Genomic DNA, 13,710 nt, shown 5'->3' with positions numbered 1-13,710 from the left:
AAACATGAATTTTTTTTTTAAAAAAAGAAGTAGTGCTAAATGAGATATTTGCTTTGATCTACATGATTACCTAAAATGGTACTGTCTCCCAATTGACATGTATATCAAGAAGTTCACAGAAAGGAATTGGTGGAATGTGCAGTGATGATGCTAAGCAATGGCTGTGAACAGACATTAATTCTTTTACAACCTTCAAGATGGCATGATAGAGGTATTATTGCTCACAGAGCACACATTCATTTCCCCCCTCTCTATTCCACTAAGGCTTTGATCAAACAGGATTTGCAGGTTTTTAGTTCTTCAAAATAATAGAAAGCCTGTCTCATCATAGTGGGAGGGACTTTTCCCACCCCAATATGTGCATTGATGGCCAACAAGACCTCTGTTATTCTGCCATTCTCTGAAAAGCTAATGTCTGCACTTAGGCTGTGCTTGTCATAACAAGCTATTGAAATAAGTCAGATACAGTGTTTGTATAAGTGTTGATAAATTGGCAGAAAACGCTAATGGGATTTGAGGCCGGCTCAGGACATTTTAATATGTGAAGTTGAACATGTAGTGGTGTCCCTTTTCCTTCTCATTAATCAAGGATACAACCTCTGAGAAGTTACCTGGTGTCAGTGAACTGAAGCCTTGGAAGTGCTAAGATTACATTCTAGTAAGTCTGATATTCCTGCCACACTTAATGGCAACTGACTCACCTTATTATGTATTAGGTCTTCCTAGAGTGGAGCAGGGGTCTGTATAAGGTGTGCATGTGGCTTTTTATTATTATTTTTAAAAGAAGGTTTTGACTGGATGGTTAAGTCCAGTCAAAGGCGACTATGGGGTTGCAGCGCTCATCTCGCTTTCAGGCCAAGGGAGCCGGCGTTTGTCCACAGACAGCTTTCTGGGTCATGTGGCCAGCATGACTAAACCGCTTCTGGCGCAACAGGACACCGTGACGGAAACCAGAGCACTTGGAAACACCATTTACCTTCCTGCCACAGTGGTACATATTTACTTGCACTGGCCTGCTTTTGAACTGCTAGGTTGGTTCAGACCACAGCACCACCTTTTATATTGCTAGACAGAGTGGTGTGGTGAGCTATTACTGTTAGCTTTAGGAAACCCTCTATCAAGGACTGAGGTTCTGTTTGCCCAATGATAGTAATGTTTTACATGTATATATGTAAAAGTAATATAATAGATTTCCTTAACTAAGGATGTCTGTCATTTCACCAAAAAGTAATATAATAGATTTCCTTAACTAAGGATGTCTGTCATTTCACCAAAAACACAGCAACCACACCCTTAATCTTCACAAGTAGAAAAACAAGCTCCCCCCCCCCCCACGAGGTACCCCTTACGTTGCAAGGCTATACAACTTGAAAAATACAACTGCAAAAATTATCTCTTACAATCCAATACTTGGATACACAGTACTGGAGATGAAGATGCTGCAGTTCCTGCTTATAAATAGCATTATATGCACGGGTCCACCAATACGTTAGACAATGGCATCCCTAAGTTTAACATGGGCAGCCAGTGGTGAAAACCTCTAAAAGGTGCCACTGTAGAAGGAAGGTTCTTTAAAAGATGGTGGCAGCAATGGGAAGCAGAGAGTTCCTCTTTCAAAATGGGTCAAGATGCAGCATCATTGAATGGATTTGGGTTTGTTACAAACATATGTGCCCACATCTCTCCACAACTCCTCCCTCTAAACCCAACCCCCCCATTAGTGGGCACTGAATGAACGTAGTCTTTTGAACAGGAAACCGGAAACCTGACCCTTATTAACTACCGGTAACAATAGCTGACAGTCAAGCTGATCCAAAATTTGTGGCCCACCAGCAGCAAGCATAAATACGATGTTAATTTACAGCATCAGATAAAGGCAGGTGCTGATTATGGAACACTCAACCTTTGTGACAGATGCCGCAGAATCAAGTTGCAAAGTTGGTACTGCTGAATATAGTGGCCTGGTCAAACCTCAGAATTTGGTGTTGGGTGGGAGTGGAGCTAATGATGGTTTCTGGTGGTTAGGGGATTAGGGTTCTGGGACATGGTTGGCTTTACATGCTGGGGGATTGGGCTGCTGTATTTTCAGCGGGACTCCAAAGAAATAAATAAATGAAAAATCAGTTATTCCTTAATAACCAAAACCACTTCTATAACCCCGTCGCTGAGCTCATGTGTGACTGTGCATTTTAGTGTATCTGAATTATCAGTGTTGAGAAAGGTACAAGTTGAATAAGAACAGCTATTTTTAAGTTCAGAAGCATTTATTGCTTATAACGGAATCCTGCTTTTCAAATACCAGCTTTTAATAATAATAGCTTAAGGCCAGCACCCTGCTGTGCTAACAGCGGTAGGCTTTTATCCAAAAGTTTCTTGCACAAGCAAAAAGATGCTTCAACTCAGGCAAGGCAGGCGCTTGACTTCCAGTTAAGCTTCTCTTAGTGGGCAGCAGTTTATATCCCTGCCCCTCCACCTCATGACACCCCCCACCCCACCCCACATGCTTCACCAAAGGGAGTTATAATTTATTTCCTGCCCGCTCGCAGGGCGGGTTACAACAGTTAACCTACAATGTTTAAAAGTGGTTTAAAAACAACTTGCAATCACAGAAGTAAGGTTGGTTCCAAGAATTATACATCTCAGGTGTCAAAAGCCGGGGGCAAAGAAGTGTTGCAGTAGCTGCTGAATGGCATGGACTGTTGTGCCATTTTAGATGACTTTTAGAAGACACCTGAAGGCAGCCCTGTTTAGGGAAGTTTTTAATGTTTCATGTTTTATTGTGTTTTTAATAATCTGTTGGGAGCCGCCCAAAGTGGCTGGGGAGACCTGGCCAGATGGGCGGGGTATAAGTAATAACTTATTATTATATTTATTTATTTTGCAAAGGTTGCTCAGGTGGAAGGGCTGCAACCCTGCAAATTGGACAGAGTCAGCCTCCCTCAGCCTGCCCCATTCAGCACCATTCCCTGACCATTGGTGGGGAATTGTGTAGGGCGTTGTGTAGGTCATGGTGGGAAGAAAACCCATCTTCCTCCAGCCATGTTATAGCAGCTTAAGTTGGGATCCAACTCATTCTGGAGTCCAGAACTGGGTTTAGTTTTTCTCAGGATCTCAACCATCTCCAGTGCCAAGCCAGTGTGGTGTAGTGGTTAAGAGTGGTAGTCTCGTAATCTGGGGAACCGGGTTCAAGTCTCCGCTCCTCCACATGCAGCTGCTGGGTGACCTTGGGCTAGTCATGCTTCTTTGAAGTCGCTCAGCCCCACTCACCTCACAGAGTGTTTGTTGTGGGGGAGGAAGGGAAAGGAGATTGTTAGCCGCTTTGAGACTCCTTCGGGTAGTGATAAAGTGGGATATCAAATCCAAACTCTTTAAGTCTAAATGCCATTCTGGTTAAATGCTGCCAAAAATAATTAGTGATTTCAGTTCATCTTCTCTTAAACATCCAAGGAAAATCATTCACAGGTTTCCAAAATTTTCTCCATTGCTGAGCTCGAAAGCATTTCTAATGTTTTAAACCAAACCTTCTTCAATTTCTTGCCTTCTGTCCAGTCGTATGTAGTAGTTGAGAGCAATTATGCTCTATCATCCTGGTGGCTATCTCTTTTAAAAAAACATTGCAGAAGTGTGAAGTTGGAAGGGCAGACCTTAACAGAATAGCCCACATTCACTGGGAAGTAGTGCTGCAAATAGAGGTCTTGAACTGCTAACGTGTGCTGTCCCTGCAGGGTAAGGAAATAACTTGCTAAGACAAACCTAAAGCTAGTAAACCGTACCAAACGCTACAGAGAAGATAATGCCTTGTCTATTCTGGTCTGCAAATTCTTTTTTAGCCTGGATACAGAACTGGCTACATTTGAGCATGAAAGCAATATCTGTTTTCTTATGTGTTGTTTGTATTTATCAGCTGCCTATTATTCTAGTCCCTTTAGGCAACACACAGCAAAAATCAATACAATAAAATACTGGATCAGATAAAACAAAATCGGCGTATAAAAACTCTCTCTCTCTCTCTCTCTCTCTCACTTACACACACACACACACACACACACACACACACACACACACACCACTATTGAAAGCACAACAGTAATTACATGGAAGTTAAAATAAAATGCTCAAATGCTGCCAAAGTAGAGACTAAACAATTAGTAATATTGATATTAAATTTGTATAAAGATGTTTAAAAGGCTTGGGGGTAAACGGAGAAGTTTTCACCTGCTGCTGAAAAATGTCACTATAAGCACCAAGTGGATCTCTCTGGGGATAATGTTCACAACCAGAGGGCCACCCCTGAAAAGACCCTCTGTGTTTGGCATCCTCAATATTACAGATGAAGAAAGCAGTACAAAGTATCTTGATAAAGATGAGTTTGTAGTCACCATATTTCACCTAAAAGGGTTAGCTGAAATGTGGCTACTATATTGTAGCATCAGGAAGCTGGTGGTTTGAATTCCATAGCACATTTTGATACTGTTGAATAGGGCATAGTTATGATACATAGTTGAATAGGGCTCTCCCACACCATGCTAGTATGTCATCTGTGACAAATGACATAAGACCAACTTTCCTCCTCCTTCTCTTCTACTATCATGTGTGTATGTGTGAATGTGTACGTACCACCGTACAACGTGTAATATTCCTTCATGCAGTTCTTAAGCTAGACTCTAGTCTAGAAAACTTTATGCCACAAAGCTTATTGATGCTATGGACTTACTTGCTACGTAGGAACATAAGAAGCTCTCTCAAGGACCGTCTATCCCATATGAACTGATCCAGACTCTGTAATCATCATCTGAGGCCTTTCTTTGTGCGCCTCCTCGGCAAGAGGTCAAAGGGCAGCAACACTAAAACAGGCCCTTAGATTTAAAGCTTGTGTGATGCTTTCCCCAGGGACACTCACCAGGTGCCTTCGTTACATATTTTAGACACCAGGCAAAAACATTCTTCTTCTCGTAGGCCTTTGGCTAGTTAAACAACCTATGGCCTTTTTAAAGTGGGACGCAGGTGGTGCTCTTAAACCACAGAGCCTAGGACTTGCCAATCAGAAGGTCGGCGGTTCAAATCCCCGTGACGGGGTGAGCTCCCGTTGCTCAGTCCCTGCTCCTGCCAACCTAGAAGTTCGAAAGCACATCAAAGTGCAGGTAGATAAATAGGTGGGAAGGTAAACGGCGTTTCCATGCGCTGCTGTGGTTCGACAGAAGCAGCTTAGTCATGCTCACCACTTGAGCTGTAAGCCGGCTCCCTCGGCCAGTAAAGCGAGATGAGCACCGCAACCCCAGAGTCGTTTGCTACTGGACCTAACGGTCAGGGGGTCCCTTTACCTTTACCTATGGCCTTTTAAATTGTGTGTGGGGTGGTGGTATTGTTTTTGTTTGTTACTATGTTATATATTTTTGGTTTGTATATTGTAAACTGCTCTGTGATCCTCGGATGAAGGGCGTATAGAAATCTAATAAATGAATAAACATACTGCATCAGCTCTTTTGGTCCACCTGGCTTAGTATTGTCTACAGTCCTTCACAGCAGCTCTCCAGGGTTACAGACAGAGGTCTCCCCAGCCTTACCTGGAGATAACAGGGATTGAACCTGTGTCTTTCTGCTTGCAAGGCATAAGCTCTATCACTGAGCCATGGCCCTTCTCTAGCTACCCTGCGAAAGAAGTAATAATCCATCCTTCTCTGAATCTTTTTATTAATATCTTCCATTTATGCCGAGAGACCCCTCTTAGTTTTTATTTTACTCAAACTTAAGTCTCAACATAATCTTGTATCCATGACACTAGTCCAGCTTTAGTTACACCTGGTAACCGTTGGATCCAGGTGGGAGTGTTCTTCCACTTCCTGTACTTCCATTTAAGCACATCTTCTGGCTGTGCATGTATCTCCCTTGCTGAGTAGGGTAATGGAGTGCAGTTCTTTCTAGATTTAAAGCACCACTAGTTAATAAGTTACAAAAGTTAAATTAGAGCTGAAATTAAAGTTGCACGTAACTTTTTCCATTAAGAATGATGTGGCTGTGTGTTTTCCTTCCACAGACAAAAGCAGTTGGTTTGCTTGATGCAGATGTGTATGGGCCTTCCATCCCAAAGATGATGAATTTGAAAGGAAGTCCAGAAGTGACACCAAGTAAGTTTGGATGGATCATACTCTTTCTCCCCTTCCCTCCCCAATGTTACGAGGAAATCTTGAGAGGCAGTGATTATTTTTGGTGGCGAGAGTAGGGAAAGATGCTCCTTCCTATCTTGCCAAATGACCATAGATAACAATGCCATGGTAACATGAATAGACTTGCATTGCATAAGGAGCCGCCTTTGACCACTGTTTGAAAACTGTAGTTCGAAATCCAGTTTTTAGGGTGTTGCCTTGGGCTGGTTAATGAGAACATTCATAGTAGCACTGACAGAGATTCTCAGACTTCTGGTCTACTTCTGAGCACAATTGAAAGTGATGCTGCTTACTTCTTAAAGCCCTATGTGACTTAGGACTTGGGGATGTGTTCCCATATCAGCTTGCTCACAAGTTGAGATAATCTTTGGACCCTTGCCTTCAGGTGTCCCCATCATCCAAGGTAGGACGTGTCATAACTAAATAGCAGCCATTCTCAGTGATAACATCTGGAGTTCTCTTCCTGAGAGGCTCAACAGGCATCCATGTTAACGTTTTGGTGCCAAACAAATGTGAGTCTTAATCCTTCCAGACTTCTTTTAATGCATTTATAGCGGTACCTTGGTTTTTGATGAACATCTCCATTGATGAACATTTCAGTTTTTGAATGCCGCAAACCCAGAAGTAAATGCTTTGGTTTTCAAACACACCTCGAAAGTCGAACATGCCATGCAGCTTCCGCTGAGTACAAGATCCTGAGGCCTAGCTGTAGGCTATTGAGTTTTCGGTTTTTGAACGTTTCAGAACTCAAACGGTCTTCTGGAACAGATTGCGTTCAAAAACCGAGCTACCACTGTATTTGAAAGCATCCTGGTTTCTTTTTGAAAAACAACACCATATTTTAACTGTGTTTGTAAATTGTCCTGGAATTTAGCTTTGCTGAAGGTTGATATGTAAATCTTTAAAACAAATGGAACTACGTAATAGGGATGCAGTTTCCTCAGTGTGGGCGACACAACTAGAATGGAGTAAAGTTGTATGCACTAAAAAAAAAAGCGGAAATGCTATAGTTCTGGTGTAACTCCTTACCAAGCATTCTAGGGTAGTGCTACAATAGTGTGGCGATGGGGAAATGTGAACGCCGTGCAGCTTCCAGTGTGAGCCCGGCCTGCCACTTGATTGCCTGATCATGTTATCTTTTGGCGGGGTGGTGGTGGGAAAGATTGCACCATCTGGGCCTCTGCATTGTTGGTCAGTGTCTTTAAAAGGGAACTACCTGCAAACATGTATTCCCACCCCCTTAACTGAAACCCTGATTGTGCGGGGCTCTCAGTTATGGGAGGAGCCTATGGGCGTACAACTGATTCCATCCACTTCACAGGCATTGCCTCCCAAACTTGTGAGGGTGGGGGCCTCAAAGGGCCCTGCTTTTCTGTGTGTTAACAGTCATATGATTACAGCACCCAAATAGGGCTTATTTGTGTGGAAATGAAGAGAGGCTTGTGCTGCTTTTCCAGTGTACAGTTGCTGTGCTGCCGCCTCCCCCCTTCCCCGGCAACCTGGAGTAATGAATTGTGGCATAGTTGTCAGAATAAAAATCCTATAACTGAAACAAATTATGTGTGCTGTACAAATATTCAGTAGCTTGGACAGTAGGACATGCATGTGGCTAGAGTTGGGCACTGCTTGTGGAACCAGGTAACGCAATAGTTGAGGGGGACGCGGGTGGCGCTGTGGGTAAAACCTCAGCGCCTAGGGCTTGTCGATCGCATGGTCGGCGGTCCGAATCCCCGCGGCGGGATGAGCTCTCGTCTTTCAGTCCTAGCTCCTGCCCACCTAGCAGTTTGAAAGCACCCCTAAGTGCAAGTAGCTAAATAGGTACTGCTTTATAGCGGGAAGGTAAACGGCGTTTCCGTGTGCTGTGCTGGTGCTGGCTCGCGAGAGCAGCTTAGTCACGCTGGCCACGTGACCCGGAAGTGTCTCCAGACAGCGCTGGCCCCCGGCCTCTTAAGTGAAATGGGCGCACAATCCTAGAGTCGGACACAACTGGCCTGTGTGGGCAGGGGTACCTTTACCTTTTTAACGCAATAGTTGAGCCTTGGAACGCAAACCAGATCTGTAAAGACTAATTGTGAAATGATCTGTGTCACATCCTACCTGGTTTCCTAACCATACGTATTGATGTGGAAGATCCTATGGTCAGGGCACCATAATAGAGACCATTACAAGTGTTTAATGGCTAAGAAAAATTATCTGTGCTTAGTGTTACAATAATGTCTCAAACCTTTGTGGGATAAGAGATTCTTACATTAGTGACATATATTGTTTCATCTTCATGTGAAGATTTGTTATCCAAAGTCCTGGAATGTCGTGGCATAGGAATAGGAATAGGAAGAACGCCAAGTAATTGGTTTTTGGAGCCAATCCACACCTTCTGAATCTCCTTACCTGTTAACATTGGATGCGTGTGTTACGGCTGGTTTTATCTGTGTAGAACACAAAATCTTGGAAGATTAGGGCCCTCAGTAGTTTAGTTTTAAGCTCCCTTCCCCCTCAAGGGAGCCCCCCCCTTAGTCCACAAATTTTCATTAATGTATTATTAAATGTTTTGCTGTGCCCTAAATGCCAGGCTTACTTAGCTGCCAGATGATTCCTTCCCCTTCAGAAAGGGGTGAGTGGAGTGTCTACTGACAGAGAGTTTTTGGGTCCATACTATGTACTTTTGCTTGAAGGGAGCGGTGGTTGGGAGGGAGCCTACATATTCCTTGGGCGATACTGCTGAAATGTACCCAATATTGTGGTAGTATGAAACTAGCAGAAATAAGCAGTTGAGCCGGAAGGACTCTAGGGAGGAATAGACGGTCCAACTTTCATATTTTGTACCTAGCAATGAAAGAGAGATTTCCTCCGAGACTACCCCTGTTTGCTTTCTAGTAGCAGCACCGTCCTAGTTCAACTATTCCAATTTCTTTTAAAAAAACTTTTCGAAGAATCTTCAGGAGAGATTAAGTATTTAGTCTTGGAGTTGCAAGAAAAGTAGCTGGACTAAACAGCAGCAGTTTGTTTAATTTGCAGACAGAAAGTAGTAAATACTGTCAATGGAGCTGTCCCCAGCTTGGACCAGTACGTACTGAATTGCTTTCTGAAGTGAAAAAGCCGTACTGTCTGATTTTGAAACACTCATTTGGAAACACCATGATTGTAATTCAGATATGGTTGGTAGCTGTATTTTACTTTAGTGTAAAAACACATAATCTGCAATGCATGTAACATGTTGCATAATAGGACAGAAGGAAGTTTGTGACACAGAAGCTGGAAATTGTGGCTTTACATGCCAAAGAAATAATAATTCGGGGTTCTGTGAGGCAGAAAAGGGACAATCTGTACACACTCTATCACATTCATGTCACCCCATGTGTTGATGGTTGTCTTTTCTTTGGATTTAGCCTGTGAGATCAAGAGATGCTAGGGAAGTTTGATTCTTCATATCGCCACCAAGGTATCAGGCCACAAAGAGGGCTCTTTTCTTTTACTTTCACTGGAGGGAGCCTCATTATCTTACAAAGATGGATGATTGCCAGCAATATAGGACTGAGGTGCCGGATGATAAATAACTGATCTCGGTGGTAGGGAAATGATTTAGTTCTTAATTCAGTGTTCTATTCTAAAGCACTTGCAGTGGCTATAGCAAGCTAAGTAGAAATTTAAGTGTTGCCCTTTTCAATTTCTGACATTTTCCTTAGGTAAGTTTTGGCATGCTTAACAGAGTAAACAATTTTAAAACAACCACTTCAAGGCCGATCCTGTTTAATTTTTTTTTTTAAATGTGTACTACAGTTTAGAAGTTCAGTTATGTTCATCCCTAGGTTGCTAGGTTGTCTTTTGTGAGGTGGGAAGATTTCTGAGTGAAACATAAAGCATACCTAGAGAACTGCAGCCTTGTTGCACCTTAAAGGCTAACAAATTTATTATGGTGTAAGGTTTCATGGACTAGCGTCTACGTCATTTGATGCATGTAGTTCCTGAAAGCTGATGCCATAGTACATTTCTTAGCCTTCAAGACGTCACAAGATTCTTTACTGTTTTTGCTGCAACAAACAGAAATGTCTGTGCCTTTAACGTATTTGTTGCATAGATGAGTAAATTTTAGCAGCAATATGGGATATTAAAGGCACTCAGAGCTTTATAATAGACCTTGTTGCTGAGCATTCTGTACTGTACACGTTGTTCATAACAATGAAAATAGGTAACAAGTGTTATTTTGTGTGTTCTTCTCAGTCTTTTAATAACTGGCCTTGGCAACACATCTAGACTAAAGCACTAATATTTCCAAAAGCATGGGGAGGTGTGTATGATACATGCATTTTTGTGATGGCCTGGGATTCGGACTCGGAGGCTGAACCTGAGGAATCCCAGCCTGCACAGGAGTCCCTGCCTCCAGAACCAGCTGAGCCGGGGCTGCGGCCTGAGCCGGAAGGGTCCTCACCTGTGCTGGATCCTCAGGTGCTGGCACCAGCTGAGTCTGCTCTGGCTCCTGAGATGATGGAGGACTCATTGCCTCCAGGTGCTCCACTCTCAGCCCCGTCAGGAGAAGCTGAGGTTGCCTCTGGGTCCGGTAACCCTCCAGCCTCTCCTGAGCTGCAGAGGCTCAGGGCAGAGAGGTGGAGGGAACTATGTTCCCGCAGGAGGAGTGCTCGCCTCAAGGCCAGGAGAGGCGAGTCACCTGTGGACCGGGACCGCCCTATGCCTCGGGGCAGATAAAAGCCAGCCAGCCCCAGTCCCAGGTTGTGGGAGCAACATTGTTGGTAGCCTATTCCTGCCTGCACCCTATTCTGCTCTTCTGCCAGAGTTCCTGACCTCACCTGACTCCCTGCGTTGGACCCAGCTTCAGCTTTGACAGACAGCCTCCATACCGCACCCTTGACCTCGGACTGGACTCGGACCTCGCTGCACAGTTAACCCTCGGGACCAGCCCAATTTTACTGTGATGGAGGCAATGTGGAACACTTCCTTCTAGGTGTATTACTGGTGATGCACATCTTGAATTGGGCCTTATGTCATTGAGAAGAAGAAAAATCTTAATTAAATCAGAAATGTGAAAGAATAGTTAGAGCAACTGTTTTAATGCTTTTGCTATCATTAGAATATAAGGCAAGGGGGAGAAAAATAAGCAAGAAAGCCTCCCAGTTGGTTGATTATACTAACTTTTTTTTTGCTTTAGGCACAATTTAAGCAGAGATTGGATGGCCATCTGTCATGGATGCTTTAGCTGAGATTCCTGCATTGCAGGGAGTTGGACGAGATGATTCTAAGATTCTAAGATTCTACTCCATACTCCTAATGTGGCAGTTTTGGTATTTCGTTGCTGCTGACTCAGGACAAGTCCCTAGAAAATAGGGACTGTTTCAAGTAAACAGGGATAGATAGTTGGACCATTTATTTGCTGCTATTAAATATGCACAAGGACACATAAATGGAAATCCTAATTGTTTGGGAAAGGGCTAGTGATGGACAGAGGACCTTCTTCCTTTCAGTAGAAATTTTATTTGATTAATCACATTGTTCACAGATGGCCTTCAGATCTCCTGAATTCAAATCCTGTATAGTCTGTGCAGCTGCCAGGTAATAAGAGTTCAAAGTTTATGCTGCAATACTCCCCCTGAATAGCATTGTGGCAAGTGATACCATTTGTCGTGGTAGTCTTTTGTGCTCTTCCTGATGAGACATCGTGAAAAAGTGAGGAGGCGGATAATAATAATGATTTTGAGTGGTGAAATATTTCAGCTCTACAAAAAGGTGGTGTTCATGATGCAACGGATTCCCAAGCTTCTGAGTAAGCTCATGCTGCAGTCTTATTTTTAAGTAGATGTGGAGGAGTAACTGCTCAATATGCACTGAAATATAATTTTGGAGAAGGGAAATTAATAGTTGTAATCATGAACTATTGTCAACGGCACCAGCCACTTTAAAATGCACCTTTTAAGTCCTACACTTGTTGCAACATTTTACGTCTGTGGTTTGTTTTAAATTCTAAGGCTGCAATCCATGCTGGTACCTCAACTAGAGCCAGGGCTTTTTCGGTTGTGGCTCCGATCTGGTGGAACGCTCTGTCACAAGAGACTAGGGCCCTGCGGGATTTGACATCTTTCCGCAGGGCCTGCAAGACAGAGCTGTTCCACCAGGCCTTTGGTCAGGGCACAGCCTGACTCCGTCCTTTGGCAATCTTCACAGAAGTCTAGCCCAATGGTTGCCATCAATTTGATTTGAATTAATTTTAAAATGGATGATTTTAGAATGTTGTACTATTGTTAGCCGCCCTGAGCCCGGCTACGGCTGGGGAGGGCAGGATATAAATAAAATTTATTTATTTATTTATTTATTTATTTATTTATTTATTTATTTATTTATTTTTATTACTACTGGAATGCCAAATCTCTTTTAGTTGTGTTTGGTGTTGCAGTTCCCACTGCTGAAACGGCAAGCCTTTTTTTTAAATCTGAAAAGTGGCTTGTCTCTGTGGTGGTGGGAACCTCTATGGAAGTAACTTGAAATAAAGTGCTAGCTGTATGTCACAGTTTCCTCCTTCTGTACATATCCTGTCTGTTTGGTTTCCAGATTCCGTCCCCCTTCCCCAAGCATATGAAACCCAAGAAAACATGATATAGAATTGTCAAGCCACACAAACCATGATGATCTACTGAAACGAAGTACAAAGTTCAAATATAATGTTAAGTCAGGAATCATGTTTTTGCTTCTTCCGCGTGCTGGAAGAAGCAAAGCAGCCCCCATTGACACATTAATGGTAAACCATTCACTGCAGCTTACATGGCGGGTGAACTTGGCTTACGTACTTATAGGTTTTAAGTCAAAAATGCAAACAAGTATGTCTTTGCTTTTGCTAAAGACCCATTGATGTTGGTGTATTTAATCAATCTATAACAGTGCAGCCATAGTCTCCTATGGTTTTCGGCTTTCAGCATAGTCAAGCATATAGAGAAAGACGTTTTAAGAGTATCCGTGGGGCTATTCTGAGTGGTGAAGCATGCGTAAGGATTAACTGCAATATTACTAGAAGGTAGTCCATATGATGACTTTTGTTCCAGTTCCTCCTGATAAGGATTTTTGAGCAGTCTGGGCACCCTAGCACAGGCTGGTAACAACGAATTTTATTTTATTTTATTTTATTAACTGCTGAATATTGCAAAAAAAATAATAATATGCAAGTGCAAGGTTTCTTGAGGGAAAGTGTAGTGTCTGAATGAATGCAAGATGTTTTGCTTCTCAGTGACATGTCACATTCTGTTTTTCATCAAGTAAACTCTTGTTAAGAATCTTAAATGGTACCAAACTTCAGAAAGAAATCTATGGAGTAGAGTTGCAATATAATAATGTCAGAAACCACATTTCTGTTAACTTGCTGATGCAGCATTTTCTTGGGACTCTCCTTAAGTAAGCTTTAGCTACCTTTTTAGCTTGACTGGTAGCAGGTCCTCTCTCTGGATAGAATATTCTGGCTTTAGAGTCTGGTTTATTGGACTCGTCTTCACCCATGTTAAGAAGGTTCTTAGCATATCTCTAGGTATCAAGCCTAATGTAGAATTGATAT

At 42.8% G+C, this 13,710-nt stretch overlaps 1 protein-coding gene across 4 annotated transcripts in view; it reads left to right on the top strand.

The window, feature by feature from the left end:
* Positions 1-13,710, top strand: part of NUBPL (NUBP iron-sulfur cluster assembly factor, mitochondrial) — a 60,261-nt gene that overhangs the window by 14,197 nt on the left and 32,354 nt on the right. For 3 of the 4 annotated variants that reach the window (XM_081865311.1, XM_081865312.1, XM_081865315.1), the window contains one exon: positions 6,035-6,125. The exons of the other annotated variant lie outside the window; for it this stretch is intronic. In XM_081865311.1, the coding sequence (XP_081721437.1) occupies positions 6,035-6,125 (91 nt within the window). Of the gene's footprint in view, positions 1-6,034; positions 6,126-13,710 lie in introns of those variants that run through there. 4 annotated transcript variants of the gene reach the window in all.

Source organism: Podarcis erhardii (genome assembly GCF_964252035.2).
Source record: "Podarcis erhardii genome assembly, chromosome: 1".
Lineage (NCBI taxonomy): Eukaryota > Metazoa > Chordata > Lepidosauria > Squamata > Lacertidae > Podarcis > Podarcis erhardii.
Note: the sequence above shows the minus strand (reverse complement) of the source record. Positions and strands in the feature narration are given on the sequence as shown.